Genomic DNA, 15,792 nt, shown 5'->3' on the forward strand with positions numbered 1-15,792 from the left:
GTTTGTTCCCAGATACACAATATTGGCTATTATGCGTGGAAATGAGTCCAGCCGTTCTCTTTGCTCCCCCGGCCCAGGCTGGTCCGCTGCACAAAAGCCGCTTTGAGGGCCCGGAGTAGAACTGCTTCTCGTGGGCCTTTCTGTCACTGGATGCCCTGCCGCCATTTAGCAATGCAGGCTGGTTTTAAATCCAATTGGTCAGCCGTGTTGGTCTGAAGCAGTACAACAAATTTAGAGTCCAATGGCACCTTTAAGACCAAGAAAGGTTTATTCAAGGCAGGGGTCATTTCCTGCAGGAGCGCACAGGAGCAGAGCTCCGGCAGTAAAGAGCCCAAGGGGCGGGCACATGCAACAAGCCCCACCCCCTGCTCCCAGCAGCCCTCAGAGTAAGAAGCAGCCAGGTAAGCTGCAGAGCCCCCCACGGTCCAAAACAGTCCAGTGGCACCTTTAAGACCACGTTTTATTCAGGTACAAGCTCTTCCTCCTCTGTGAGGACAGATCTGCACATCCGTCCCCCCAATAGCTAGCAATCCAAAAAAGTCCAGTGGAGCCTGAGCGGTGGGTGTTGCCCTCTGACACACTTCTGGTGATGTAAGGGGGTGTGGCCTATGCAAATGAGTTATGCTAATGAGCTCCTGCACCTCTTTTTCAACTAAATGACCCCTGACAAGGTATGGCCTTTTGTGTGCCTGCACACAAAAGCTCATACCTTGATGAAACCTTTGTTGGTCTTAAAGGTGCCTGACTGGACTCTAAATTTGTTAGACTGTTTTTAAAAACATTCTCCAAGTACCTGATAGCGTTGCAGGATGCAGTGAGCTGTTGAGGCATTGCAGAGATGGAGAACTGTGTCCACGTGTAGAAACTCATCGAGCCTGGGAATATTTCTGAAGCGCTTAGAGGTACTCCTGCTGGGGCTGTCATTTTGAGGGCTTGGGTGCCACAAGTGAAAGCCCTTCTTTGTGTTTGGGTGAGGGGGTGAAAAATGTCTGCAGTGCACACGTCGGTACTTACTTGTGCCACCCTCAAGGCCAGTGGGAGAAAAGATAGCGGGCAGACACCCCTGCATCCTGCCTCACCGAGAACACTGGGGAAGGGCTGTGGCTCTCTGGAAGATCCTCTGCTTGGCATGCAGAAGGTCCCAGGTTCAATCCCCAGCATCTCCAGTTGAAAGGACCAGGCAGGAGGTGATGTGTGAAAGGCCTCCATCGACCTGAGACCCCTGAGGATATGGAGACGGGGCGTGGCTCAGCAGTAGTGCATCTTCTTGGCATGCAGAAGGTACAGGTTCAATCCCCGGCGTCTCCAATTTTTTTAAAAAAGATCAAGTGGGAGGTGCTGTGAAAGACCTCCGCCTGAGACCCAGTCTGAGTTGACAAGACTGACCTTGATGGAAGGTCTGATGCCGTGTAAGGTAGCTCCGTGTGTGTGCTCATGTGTGTGTGTGTGTGAACACCCCTCACACCCCTTTAAACACCTGCTAAAATTATTTTGTGATTAATGTTTGTATGTCTTAAAATGTCTGTTCAGCTCCTTTGGGAGCCGCTAGTTTTGGCTGGAAAGCCGCCGGGCGGAAGATACGAGCAGGTCTGGGGGGAGGCGGCGTCTCCATTCCCGGGGACTGTGATATTGTGCGGGTGGCCCGATCATCCTGCCCCCCTTGCATCGTGTTTCTCGCTTCGTCACGTCTGTGCACTTTCCTTTCTTCCAAAGGCGGAGGCCAGCACACCTTTGCCAGGCCAGTTTCAGTCTCTCCCGCCTCCGCCGCACTCCTGCAGTGTCAGTTGAGGCTGCGGGAAGCGGACTGGCCCAAGGTCACAGTGGAGGGTGGATCCCAGCCCGGCTCTCTCGGGTCCTGTCTGCTACATCTTGCTCATTCATGCTCAAACTGATCCAAGTGGTGCTGCTCAGGAACGGAAATCAATAGCAGCGCAAAGGCCATTATCAGGAGGCTTTCTGTGGCACCAGAGTCAGGGCGTGCTGGTACTTCAGTGTGTTCGGGGAACCCCAAAAGGTCAGCAAGGCCCCAAACCCCCGTGCGCATGCTCCAGTCCAGCCCAAATTGGGTCCTGTCCCATTGGCCTGTAATGGGGAAGGGACTGGTTAAGTGCACGGACTCTAATCTGGGAGAACCGGGTTTGATTCCCCCACTCCTCCACTTGCAGCTGCTGGGTGACCTTGGGCAAGCCATAGTTCTGTCAGAGCTGTCCTTGAAAAAGAGCCGTTTCTGTCAGAGCTCTCTCAGCCCCACCGACCTCACAGGGTGTCTGTTGTGGGGGAGGGGAAGGGGAAGGAGTTTGTAAGCCGCTCTGAGACTCCGAGTGAAGGGCAGGGTATAAATCCTATCTCTTCTCCTTGGGTCAGTCACAAGTTCTCTCAGAGCTGTTCTCTCAAGGGCAGTTCTGTCAGAGCTCTCTCAGCCCCACCGACCTCACAGGGTGTCCGTTGTGGGGAGGGGAAGGGAAAGGAGATTGTAAGCCGCTCTGAGACTCCGAGTGGTATATAAATCCAATCTCCTCGCTCTCTTCTCTTTTAGATTGCTTGGGGACCCCAATTGTGTACGCTCCCGTCAAAGCCGACCTAGCCGGGAACATTAAGGTAGGTGAGCTCTGCCGCCTTTGAGCGATGGGCAGGCGGGTGATGGGGAGCCGATCTCTGCTTCAGCACCCAAGTTGTGTGTGTGTGTGTGTGTGTGTAGCGTGCATCTCTGAGGCTGGCGCCCAAACAGGCCGTGGCTGCCTCCCCTCGTGACAGGCGGGTGCGTTCTGCTGCAAATGGTCCTCCCTTCCCATGCGCTCCTTTAGCTTCACAGCGCTTGGGTGCCGGGGGGCGGGAAGAGGCCGGGTGGTAGGACTGGCCCCAGAGGGACTCCTTCCCACTCCTGTGGCAGTCGAGGAGGCATCAAGAGCAATTTTAGGCCGACTTATTCTGTTTGGTTCCCTTTCAGAAAATCCGAGCTGTTTATGAGACGAACCCGACCAAGTTTAAAACGCTGCAGAACATCCTGGAAGCGGAGAAGGAGATGTATGGCTCCGCTTGGCCAAAAGTTGGGGCCACTTTGGCACTCATGTGGCTGAAAAGGTGACGCGGAGACCTTCTTGTGCTTTTCTCTTGGGGGGGGGGTGTTAAGTGGCAGCTGATGCTGAAGTGGTGCGAAAAGCCTACTGATCTCTGGACAGACTTCCCCTGGCGCCAGAAGCAGCGCAGAGAGGGCCCCCGGCATGCCTGGGATCCCGCCGTTGGTTTGTTTTATTTATTAGATTTTAAAAACCACTGCTGCTCACCCAAAGGGACTCACGGCGACTTACAACGCTTAAGCAATGTCATAACAAAGAAGTTAAAACCCTCCAAAACGAAGATAATATGTGTGATCTATTTTATTATTTGTATTTTATTTAGTTATTAGATTTTTCTTTTTTAGTCGCCGCTCACCCGAAGGGTCTCGCCGGTGACTTACGGCATTAAAACCAATAAGGTCAAACAACATAAGAATGAGCAACAAATATAAAATCTTAACATTAAAATAGTAAATTATCAAAAAATGTGGCCATCACCATTCCACTATTAAAACAGCCCAAACAGGCCAACCTAAACAATTCGGCCTTGCATGCCCTGCAGAAACGTCTTCCTCATCCAGAGAGTGATTAACACATGGAATTCACTGCCACAGGAAGTGGTGGCGGCTACAAGCATGGACGGCTTCAAGAGGGAATTAGATAAGCATATGGAGCAGAAGTCCATCAGTGGCTACTAGCCACAAGGTGTAGATAGGAACTCTCAGTCTGGGGCAAGGGATGCTCTGTATTCTTAGTGCTTGGGGGGGGGGCAACAGTGGGAGGGCTTCTAGTGTCCTGGCCCCACTGCTGGACCTCCTGAGGGCACCTGGTCTTTTTGGCCACTGTGTGACACAGAGTGTTGGACTGGAATGGCCACTGGCCTGATCCAACAGTGGCTTCTCTTATGTTCTTATAGGAACTCTCAGTCTGGGGCAAGGGATGCTCTGTATTCTTAGTACTTGGGGGGGGGGCAACAGTGGGGGGGGCTTCTAGTGTCCTGGCCCCACTGCTGGAACTCCTGATGGCACCTGGTATTTTTGGCCACCGTGTGACACAGAGTGTTGGACTGGAGGGGCCATTGGCCTGATCCAACACTGGCTTCTCTTATGTTCTCTTATGTTCTTAACTCAGCAAGTCCGGCAGGGCACAGGAGTAATCCAAGAGTGCCTTCCACAGGGTAGGGGCCATCACTGAGGAAGCCCTTCCCCTGGTGACAGCTAGCCAAGCCAAGCCACCCTGGGGCCAGGCACCTGCAGGAGGTCCCCGGACGATGACCGAAGGGAGCATGGGGGGCCGGCATGGGAGAGGCGGCCCCGTAGGTATGAGGGTCCCAGATTGGTTAGGGCTTTACAAGTTGACACCAACACCTTGAAATGGATCTGGAGGCTAATTGGTAGCCACCAGTGCAGCTGCTGCAGAGCTGGAGTTGTACGAGCTGACCCCAGGGTTCCGGTCAGCAGCCCGGCAGCTGCATTCCGGACCACCCTGCAGTTTCCAAAGCGTTTTCGGGAGCGCCCGATACAGAGCAGACTGCACTAGGCCGGTCTGGAAGTGACGTTTGCATGGCAAAGGTCTGACCCAGACAAATAGGGAGCCAGCTGGTGAGTTCAGGCACAGCCTGGGAAAACAAGCCTTTCCGGAGAGACTTTCTGGGAAACAACCCTGCATGGGTAGACCAGCTTACCTGGGAGAAGGTGCATTTGCTGCCTCCTCCTCCTCCATGTGGACAGTGAGGATGAGAGACGGTCTGTGGCTCTTTCCTCCTTCCTGGGCGTGGGGCTCACTGGCTGTTTGGGGACAAGCGAGAGCTGGGGGAGGGGGCCAGCTTTTCCTGGGCCCTGCTCTCTTCCACGTCGCCTGACCTTGTTCTGTCTCCCTCCCTGCCTGGCACAGGGGCCTGAAGTTCATCCAGGTGCTGATGCAGAGCCTCTGTGACGGCGAGAGGGACGAGGAGAACCCCAACCTCATCCGGGTCAATGCCACCAAGGCCTACGAGATGGCCCTGCGGAAGTACCACGGCTGGATCCTGCAGAAGCTCTTCTTGGTGAGTCCCCAAAGGAGGGCTGTGCTGAGCCAGACCGGGGGAGGGGGGGCATTGGACTTTGTAGCCCCTGCCCCCCCGGTGGTTGCCGTGGGCACTGAGGACATGTGTGGGTGAGGCTCAGTGGCATAGGCCAGGGTTTCCCAGCCCTTTTGGGCCCGTGGGCACCTTTCACATTCTGTCACAGGGTGGTGGGCACATCAACTGAGTGGCTGCCACCACCCTATTCCAGCTTCGAGTAAAAGTTCCTTGCAAGTACTCTCTCTCTGGGAGAGTACTTAGACCAATGAAAATGTCTAGAAAAAGCAAAGGGAAGAGCTGGACGAGCGGAGCTACAGCGCGTGCGTCTGCTTTCGACCAGCCTGGAACCGGATCTCTCCAACGTGGCCTGCCGATACTAAAGAACTTCCAGTATTTTAAAGATTTTGATAAAGTAATTAGGCAATTTATTTGGTATCCAAAAAAAGGAAGAATAAAGTGGAAAGCACTTCAAGATAAAAAAGAGAGAGGCGGTTTTGGGTTACCCAACTGGGACTTATACTATCAAGCGGCGGCACAACTTGGATTAAAGATTGGATTCTACTAGAAAAACCAAGACTGCTAAATTTAGAAGGGCATGATCTGAAAATGGGTTGGCATGCTTACGTTTGGTACGAACAGAGTGGCTGCCACAGGAAGGAGAGCCAACCACAAAAGGGCTGCTAGAGGGCGGGGAGGCCACCACCAAGTGTCAGAAGTGTCAGAGTGCTATGCGTACCTCTAGTGGTAAATGCTGTTTAATAGGATGCCAGTCAGGAGCCCAGGGGGGCAAAAGCCCCACCTCACCTAATCCCAGTTTCTAAAACCACTTAGAAGGACAGAAGTAAACGAAACGTAAGAAATAACTGGTCACTATTTTATGACTGGGTAGAAAGAATCCTCAAGGATCAAGAACAAACTCCAACTTGAACTATCGAAAATTAGACGCTTAACAGGAAACATAACAGAATATGTCAGCAATGAAGTGATACTAATCTTAGTAATTCTACAAAGAAGCAGAACTGGAAACAAAGAATTAAGACTGAAAATATGTAACAGCTGTTATACAGATTTGATGAAATGTTCCTTTATGTCGTGTCCCACACCCTGTACCCTTCCCACTCTTATATTTCCTTTCCCATAATATATCAAAACAATAATAATAAAAAAAATTTAAGCTCCAGGCAAGTTGTTGGCTGGCGCCCAGGGGCACCAGGTTGGGGACTATTGGCCTAAGCCATCCTCACTCTTTGGCAGTCTCAGAATTCCACTGTTGAGCAAAGAGGTTTGTGTTTTGGCTGGCAGTGCTGACAGAAGCCATCGGAGACAAGTTCTCTGTGTGTGAATCTAGACCAGATCAATATTTACCCCACAGGGCGAAAGTATTCTGCACTCCTGGGGGGGCGGTTGTCATATGCAATGCTCCCTCTAAGCTGTGAAGACTTGTGAGCAAAAATTCTGCTTTGTGAGCTACTGGCATTAAAGTTGTGAGCAGGTGATTTGGCTGCTGCATAAATTAGTTTGCTCTGGAGCCGTTCTTCCTGAACAAAGACAAAATGTGTGAGCCAGAGACTAAAAAACGGTGAGCTGGCTCACTCTAACTCAGCTTATAGGGAACACTGGTCATATGACCTGTATAATGTCTTAATTGTGTGCACTTTTGCTTACTTCACATACATGTTCTAGTCCCGGGCAGAGCTAAAGCAAACCACGGAAACGCCTGGATGGCCGTTGCACCCCTCCCACTCCGCTGCCTCCTGAGTTGGCGTCCAGCGTAACCCTCACGCTGACTAGAATTCCCAGAATGCTTAATCTTGTGCCATCCATGCATGTGCATGTTTACCTGGCCCCTACCATCCAGTGGCAGTGAGTTCCACAGCTGCAATGAATTGTACAAACCCACAGCTCCCCTCCCTGCTTGCCAAACCAGTCCACCTAACCATTTCATTTGAAGATCCTGAAGGCTGTGTGGGGTGGAGCTAGTCTGGTGTAGTGGTTAAGTGCGTGGACTCTAATCTGGGAGGACCAGGTTTGATTCCCCACTCCTCCACTTGCACCTGCTGGATGACCTTGGGCAAGCCACAGTTCTGTCAGAGCTGTTCTTGAAAAAGAGCCGTTTCTGTCAAGAGCTCTCTCAGCCCCACCTACCTCACAGGGTGTCTGTTGTGGGGAGGGGAAGGGAAAGGAGTTTGTAAGCCGCTCTGAGACACCTTTGGGTAATGAAGGGCGGGGTATAAATCCAATCTCCTCTTCTTCTTCTTCTTCTTCATACAGATGGAAATAAATAAACTGGATCCTACAGTTACATTTAGGATAACACATGAAGCTTCCTTATACTGAATCAGACCATTGGTCCATCAGTGTCAATATTGTCTCCTTATACTGGCAGTAGCTCTCCAGGGTCTCAGATGGAGGTCTTCGGAAATGAGGAATAGACCAACATCTATGCACCTTACAACAAAAGTGGACATGCGGTCTCACTTGCCATGTAGAATCGGTACCCGGTGCTGCCAGGCAATAGATTGTCATAATTATCGGGGGGGTGGGGGACACGGAATAACCCTATGTCTTTTTGTAGCATCTTTTGGGGTCTGATCCTGTGCAGGTGATTTAGGGCTATCCTCACTTTGCCCGTCTTGTGAATCCGCTCCAATCCGGGGGGGGCGGGGGGCTGGGCTAGCCCTGTGCAGGTGTGTCGAGGGATCCTGACCGGGTTTTCTCTCCCCCTCCACAACCGCAGGGCTCTGTGTACGCTCTCCCCTACAAATCGGATTTGCTGAAAGCCTTAGAGATGGGCAAGGAAGTGAAAGAGGAGGAGACCCTGGAGAAGATCCACCAGTTTCTAACGAGAGTGACGCCCATCCTGGACGCCATTTACGAGATGTACACCAAGATGAACGCCGAGCTGAACTATAAGGCCTGAGTGTGGGCCCTCCCCGTCTCAGCCGGGCACGGAGGAGGAGGGAGGAGGCCTCCCGCTTTCCTCTGGCAAGGCCACCAAGGTCACTGTGAGCCCTCGGCTGGGCCTGGACTGCCCTTCCCCAGGATTGCCTTTCCCACTCGAGCAGCAGCAGCATCGGGCTTTCCCCGCGGTCTCTTTGGATCTTCCTGAAAGAGCTGCCCCCTCTCCCTTCAAGAGCCAGAGCTCAAGAACTCTTTTCGTAGCCTTTACCTAGTAGATTTATTTAAAAACTGGTCTTGGGGAAGCAAGGGGGTGTCTGGGGAGAACACTTAGCAAAGGGGCACCGTATCCTTGCCTTAATCTCTTTTTCCAGCAAGACTGTCTCTTCCTCTAACCTCTGTATGTTTGGGCTGCCCGAGAAGGTCAATGCACAACGGCCTTGTCTGGAGGCATCTGGGAGCTTCCCTTTGGAGCCTCGTCGAGTGTGCGACAAGCAGACCTTTCTCCAGACAGAGGGGTGTGTGGGAGTGTGTGTGTGCGTGGTCCGCAGGAACCAGCCCTCGGACCTTTCCGAAGTGACGTGCTTAACCTCCTGGGAGTCCAAATGGGTCTCTCCTCTTCAGGGATAACTGGCTCCGGCTGAAAACTACCTGTCATTTTTACCTGTCCGTTTTTAAGAGATGCTCTTTTTTCCGAGATGCGAGAACCGTTCGAGGCCTTCGGAAGTGGTCTTCTGCCCACCAGAGCCTTACTGTTTTATTTTTGGAGTAGCAATGTTGTGGGGTGGGGGGGAAACAAAGAATAAAGTCTAATGAGGGCATGTAGATGGCTGTGTCTTGGAATTTATGTGTGGAATTCGCTCCGTCTGCAGAAGACAACAGTTTGCCAGTCGCCATACAGTATTAAAACACCCAGATGCCCAGTCTAGTCTGGGAGAACCAGGTTTGATTCCCCACTCCTCCTCCACTCACACCTGCTGGATGACCTTGGGCAAGCCACAGTTCTGTCAGAGCTGTTCTTGAAAAAGAGCAGTTTCTCTCAGAGCTCTCTCAGCCCCACCTACCTTACAGGGGGTGGCTGTTGTGGGGAGGGGAAGGGAAAGAAGTTTGCAAGCCGCTCTGAGACTCCTTTGGGTAGTGAAGGGCAGGGCATAAATCCAATCTCCTCTTCTTCTCCTCTCAGCTGTTCTCTCAAGGGCAGTCCTCGAAAGAGCTCTCTCAGCCCCACCTACCCCACAGGGTGTCTGTGGTGGGGAGGGGAAGGGAAAGGAGTTTGTCAGCCGCTCTGAGACTCCGAGTGAAGGGGGGGGCATAAATCCAATCTCGCTCTTCTTCTGTCTTCTGGGCAGCTCTCCCTCTGGAGAGCTTGGGAGCTGGTGTTCTGCAGTTGCAGAAGGTGGTGTCAGGTATGCATCTCAGCTTCCCAAAGGTCCTGGGTGATTTTACTTTTAAAAGCCCAGTCTGGCCCTGATGACTTATTTAATTTTGTTCTTTGTGGTCGATGGTTCTCACTGGGATTCTAGGCAGATTACACAGAGTGAGTCAAGAAAATCGACAGGACGGGACGTTCAATAAACAGTGCAATAGGATTTGGGTTGTAGAACCAACCAGGGATTTTAAAAAACAAAACGGAAGCAAAGCAAATTGTCAACATGACACAATGTATATAAGGTTTCCCTTGCTCAAAAGCTAGTTGAATCCAGCTCTAGGGATGCGGTGCTCATTTCCGTTTCCAAGCCGAAGAGCCAGCGCTGTCTGAAGACTTCTCCATGGTCACATGGCCGGCATGTCTAACTGCCGAGGCACATGGAACGCTGTTACCTTCCCACCGAAGGGGTACCTGTTTACCTACTTGCAATTTCTTGCTTTCAAACTGCTAGGTTGGCAGAAGATGGGGCCAGAGACGGGAGCTCACTCCGTCATGCGGCACTCAGGTCTCGAACTGCCGAGCTACCAACCTTCCAGTCTGCAGCTCAGTGACTTAACCTCTGAGCCACCGCAGCCCCTCAGATGTATATAGTGGGATCTAATTTACAGCTACCTCAGCACAGTAGTATAGACCACAGTCCCTAAGGATTTCTCCTGAACCATTATTGTTAGGCTATGCTAAGAACATCAGAAGTGCTCTGCTTGATCTGACCAGTGAGGGTCCATCTAGTCCAGCAGCCCGCCTCGTTGCACATTGGCCAAACAGTTTCTCTAGATGGCTGACAACAGAGCGCAGAGGCCGAGGTCTTCCCCTGATGTTGCCTCCAGGCCCTGGGATTCAGAGGTGGACTGCGGCTGTATGTGGGGGTTGAAGGGGTATTGGGTTAGCTGAGCGCTCAAGGCGCTCAACACAGCAGAGTCTCTCTGGCTTGTGTGTGTGTGTGTGTGCTGCCAAGAGACAAAGTTACACACAGAGCCTCTTTTATCTCTGCAAAACTAATATGAGTCCTTTCTTGTAAGGAACTCCATTTTGGGCAAGATTGGAGCAGGATTCTAATCTAGTCTAACTAGCTAGGATGGATGGAGAAGATGCCTGTCCTGCCCACCTGATGCCAGAAAGGAGAAGAGTGCAGAGAGGTGTCAGTTGGAAGGAAGATTCCCTGAGGAGGAGGAGGAGGAGAAGAGATTGGATTTATACCCCGCCCTTCACTACCCAAAGGAGTCTCAGAGCGGCTTACAGACTCCTTCCCACAACAGACACCCTGGGAGATAGGCGGGGCCAAGAGAGCTCTGACAGAAACTGCTCTTTTTTTCAAGAACAGCTCTGACATAAGAACATAAGAGATGCCAATGTTGGATCAGGCCAAAGGCCCATCCAGTCCAACACTCTGTATCCCACAGTGGCCAGAAATACCAGTGCCATCAGGAGGTCCACCAGTGGGGCCAGGACATTAGAAGCCCTCCCACTGTTGACCTCCCCCCCCAAGCACCAAGATGACAGAGCATCACTTGCCCCAGAGTCCCTATCTATACCTTGTGGCTAATAGCCACTGATGGACCTCTGCTCCATATGCTTATCTAATTCCCTTTTGAAGCCGTCCATGCTTGTAGCCATCACCACTTCCTGTGGCAGTGAATCCCAAGTGTTAATCACTCTTTGGGTGAAGATGTACTTCCTCTTATCTGTTCTAACCCGACCGCTCAGCAATTTCATGGAGTGCCCACGAGTTCTTGTATTGTGAGAAAGGGAGAAAAGTACCTCTTTCTCTACCTGCTCTTTCCCATGCATAATCTTATAAACCTCAATCATATCACCCCTCAGTCGTCGTTTCTCCAAGCTAAAGAACCCTAAGCGCCTTAACCTTTCCTCATAGGGAAAGTGTTCCAACCCTTTTATCATTCGAGTTGCCCTTTTCTGCACTTTTTCCAAAGCTATAATATCCTTTTTAAGGTGTGGTGACCAGAATTGCACACAGTATTCCAAATGAGGTCGCACCATTGATTTATATAGGGGCATTATGATATTGGCTGATCTGTTTTCAATACCCTTCCTAATAATCCCCAGCATAGCATTGGCCTTCTTTATTGCAGTCACACACTGTCTCGACATTTTCAGTCAGTTATCTACTACAACTCCAAGATCTCTCTCTTGATCAGTCTCTGCCAGAACTACGGCTTGCCCAAAGTCATCCAGCAGCTGCAAGTGGAGGAGTGGGGAATCAAACCCGGTTCTCCCAAATTGGAGTCCGCACACTTAACCACGACACCAAACTGACTGCAGCAATCTACACATCCAAGGGATAGTATCAGAGCAGTAAAAGGGAAGATTGATCAGGGTCCAGGCCTCTGTATCTCTCTGACTCTCTATAGTCCCCCTCTGAAGCCTGAGGCTAAGAGGCAGCGCAAAGTCCTTCACTTCCAACAGAGGTTCCCGTTAGTCACTGTGCCTTAGTAGCCACTGATCGACTCTATCCTGCACGAATCTGTCTCTTACAGCCGTCTGTGCCGGTGGCCGTCACTACATCCTCTGGCAGTGAATCCCACATTTTAATCATTTGTTGTGTAAGGACATATTTCCTTTTGTCCTCCTGTGCTGGATGCGAGAGAGCAATGTGTGCGGAAACCAAATGGGTCACCAGAGAAGATTAGCGGGAGTAGAAGACTCCCATTATGTAGAATAACAACAATGGCAGAACAAATTGCCCAAAAGAAGAGAAGAGGCGGCCGCTTCCTAAGCTGCTTAACTCGTACAAACTGCAGAACTGACCTTCTTGTCGGTGAATTGCTTGGGGGGCGGGGAGAGAAGCCATGTGCTTGTTTAGCGGCCCCACATTTTGTCTATTAACTAAAGTTCACCCAGCTTTTTTTTTGGGGGGGGTGTCCCCAAGAAAACCCTATCCTGGTGATAACCACACCATGTCTGACCCCAATGTTGTCAAAGGGTTTTTCTCCCTGGATGTGGAGCCAGGAACTTGTGGCTGCTGAGGAAAGAAGAGGAGGAGGAGATTGGATTTATGCCCCGCCCTCCACTTGGAGTCTCAGAGCAGCTTAAGAACTCCTTTCTCTTCTCCTCCGCACAACAGACACCCTGTGAGCCAGGCAGGGCTGAGAGAGCTCCTGACAGAACTGTTCTTGAGAGAACAGCTCTGAGAGAACTGTGGCTTGCCCAGGGTCATCCAGCAGCTGCAAGTGGAGGAGTGGGGAATCAAACCTGGTTCTCCCAGAGTCGAAACCGGCTTTCTTCCCCCCCAACACACACCAAGCTACTTCCCCACACACACACCAAGAAGAGACATCCTCCCTCCCAAATCCATTCATGCCAGTGGTTGTTTCAGTATCTTAGCAGCACTGGATTATACATGGCAAGTAAGACCGTGCAGGCCCTTCTCTTGTAAGGCACACAGATGCCGGTCCATCCCTCAGCTCCTACAACAAATCCCGGCCCTGCCTAAAACTGCCAAAACTAAGTGAACCTTTTTGCAGGCGGCCACAGCAACTGTGTTGAAGCCTGTGCCCAAGGAATGCCGCTTGCCCTCATTGGCCACTGGCCACAGATGGGCCCAGCCTGCCCCTCATTTTCAGGGGCTGCCGTCTGGCCTCCTAGATGCCACCTCTGGAGAAGAAACCGTCAATGATGCAGCCGCCTCCCTGACCCCGGGGCTCAGCAGTAAGCCCTTATGGGCAGTGTTCCCTCTAAACTGAGTTAGTGTGAGCTAGCTCACAGTTTTTTAGGCTCCGGCTCACACATTTTTGTCAGCTCAGGAAGGAGGGCTCCAGAGCAATCTAATTTCTGCAGTAGCCAAATTGCTTGCTCACAACTTTAATGCCACTAGCTCAGAAAGTAGAATTTTTGCTCACAGGACTCCATAGCTTAGAAGGAGCATTGCTTATGGGTGTGGGGTGGTGGTGGCTTTAGCTCCCACCCCCCCGTGTTCCCTTACCAAAATGGCTCTAGTAAACCTGGATGCTTAGCAGGAAGAACAGTTCGATTTGAGTCCAGTAGCACCTTAAAGGGGCCGCGGTGGCTCAGAGGTTAAGACACTGAGCTGCAGACTGGAAGGTCAGTAGTTCAGCAGTTCGAAACCCAAGTGCCGCGTGACGGAGTGAGCTCCCGTCTCTGGCCCCAGCTCCTGCCAACCTAGGAGTTTGAAAGCAAGACATTGCAAGGAGATAAATAGGTACCACTTCAGAGGGAAGGTAACAGCGTTCCGTGCGTCTCGGCGTTTAGTCACGCCGGCCACATGATCATGGAAATGTCTTCGGACAGCGCTGGCTCTTCGGCTTGGAAACGGAGATGAGCATCGCATCCCTAGAGTCGGATTTGACTGGCTTTCAAGCAAGGGAAACCATGACCTTGACCTTTTAGCACCTTAAAGAGACCAGCAAGGGTTTCAGGGTCTGGAGGACTTTTGAGAGTCAACACTCCCTTCATCTGACCCGGTTCTACTCCTCTCTGATGAAGGGAGCTTTGAGTCTCCAAAACTCAGACCCTGAAACTCTTGCTCTGCTCTCAAAGGGGCTGCTGGAGGAACCCGAATCTACAAGTTTCACTGCAGACCGACAGGGCAGAAAAGCCGGATTGGGTTGAGCTTTTGAATTTGACCAGCAGATGGCACTGTTGGCCACTTTTTAAAAAACTGGCTCTGGGCACATGCAAAGTACCTCTCAGAGCTATAACAAGGGCAAAGCGAGTGAGGGACTTGCCTTGGGTGCACAAAGTTAAGCATGCAGAAAAGCTAACCAGGTGGGCAGCAGTGTTGGTCTGAAGCAGCAGAACAGAGTCCGGGTCCCGTCAGGCACCTTTAAGGTCAATAAAGTTTAATGAAGGGTATGAGCTTTCTCGTGTGCACGGGCACTTCCTCAGATACACTGAAATGGAAATTAGCAGTCCGTACATAATAGGCAGAGACTGAACTGCAAATTAGCATACAACGTAATGGTGTTTTAACAGACTGAAAGGCCTCAAAGGAAAGGATGCTGTTAGCTACCTCCATGCTTGAAAGGAGACAAATGAAGTGTAGCAACAGGATCTCAGTTACTCTTAGCATTTCACATTTTAAGAAGGATACAATTTTGTGTCGTGGTTAGGAGCAGACTCTAATCCGGGAGAACCAGGTTTGATTCCCCCACTCGTCCACATGCAGCTGCTGGTGTGACCTTGGGTCACTCACAAGTTCTTTCAGAGCTGTTCTCTCAAGGGCAGTTCTCAAGAGAGCTCTCTCAGCAGGTCCAGCTCGCCCACCAGGCAAACTAGGCATTTGCTTAGAGCGCGGCTGGCCCTTAGGACGTGGGAGGAGAGGCAGGGGCAGCCGTGGAGGGGGGTGGGGCGAAACGTTCCCATTCCTCCCTGAGCCCCAGGGTTATGGCCTTGGGCTCCGAGGGCCAAATTCCACCTATTGCTGCTCGGACATCACATGCGAGAGGTCATTCTGGCTCCCCCAGCCCTCCTTGGGGGCTCTTTAAAAAGTTATGGCCGCCATTGCTGTTCTCGGCGCTGTTCTTGGTGGCAGCTGCGGTGCCTGTGTGTGGGGGGGACTTTTCCCCTCCCTGAGCCCCGGGGTGGTGGCCTTAGACTCGTAGGGGCAAATTCCACCTCTCGCGTGTGATGTCCAAGCAGGGTGGTGGCCTTGGACTCGTAGGTGCCAATTCCACCTCTCACGTGGGCGAAGCTTGGTGCTTTCTTGATGGTTGTTGCAGTTGTTGATTGCCCCCCCAAAAGTCCCCGGGCAGAGGTGGGGGGGGCACCCGCGGGACTGGCAGGGGCAGATTTACCATGAAGCAGGCGAAGCCCGTGCTTAGGGCATCAAGGCCAAAGTTGGGGGAAGGGTGAAAAGCTTTGTTTGTCCAGTCTATTGTGTTCATTATCCTAGGAATAAATGTCTGCCTTGCTGCAACCTGCATCGTTTATCTCAGTGGTGGCGAACCTCTGGCACGGGTGCCAGAGGTGGCACTCAGAGGCCTCTCTGTGGGCACATGCGTGGCATCGCCCCAGCCAGGCCCAGACCACCATTAAAGTGTCGAACTCTCTGCCAAATAATTTTAAGAAACCGAAAGCCTTTGGGATTGCTTTCCTTACTTTGTTTGGATCATCTTAGGTTAACGTATGAGTTGTTTTTTCTAAAGTAAAACCTCCGTATTCAGGTTAAATGGCCGTGTTGGCACTCTGCGATCAATAAGTGGGTTTTGGGTCGCAGTTTGGGCACGCGGTCTCTAAAAGGGTCTCCATCACTGGTCTATCTGGTCAGAGTCAGGTCAACCCCTCACATGGACTGGGGGTCGGTGCGGAAAGGAGGGTGGGGGGGCACCAAGAGTGGTCCCTGCTGCGGGCCCCGGTGGGGCGTGGGGGGG

General features: G+C 51.7%; 1 protein-coding gene across 1 annotated transcript; it reads left to right on the forward strand.

The window, feature by feature from the left end:
- Positions 1–2,505: 2,505 nt before the first annotated feature.
- GLTP (glycolipid transfer protein) lies at positions 2,506–8,856 on the forward strand (the record flags this gene model as incomplete). The annotated part of the gene is made up of 4 exons (XM_015413246.1): positions 2,506–2,598; positions 2,948–3,081; positions 4,950–5,100; positions 7,856–8,856. Coding segments are annotated over 4 exons (561 nt in total), but the record flags the coding sequence as incomplete, so codon positions are not given.
- Between the last annotated feature and the right edge of the window lie 6,936 nt (positions 8,857–15,792).

Source organism: Gekko japonicus, unplaced genomic scaffold (assembly GCF_001447785.1).
Source record: "Gekko japonicus isolate JY-2015 unplaced genomic scaffold, Gekko_japonicus_V1.1 scaffold10, whole genome shotgun sequence".
NCBI classification, from domain to species: Eukaryota; Metazoa; Chordata; class Lepidosauria; order Squamata; family Gekkonidae; genus Gekko; species Gekko japonicus.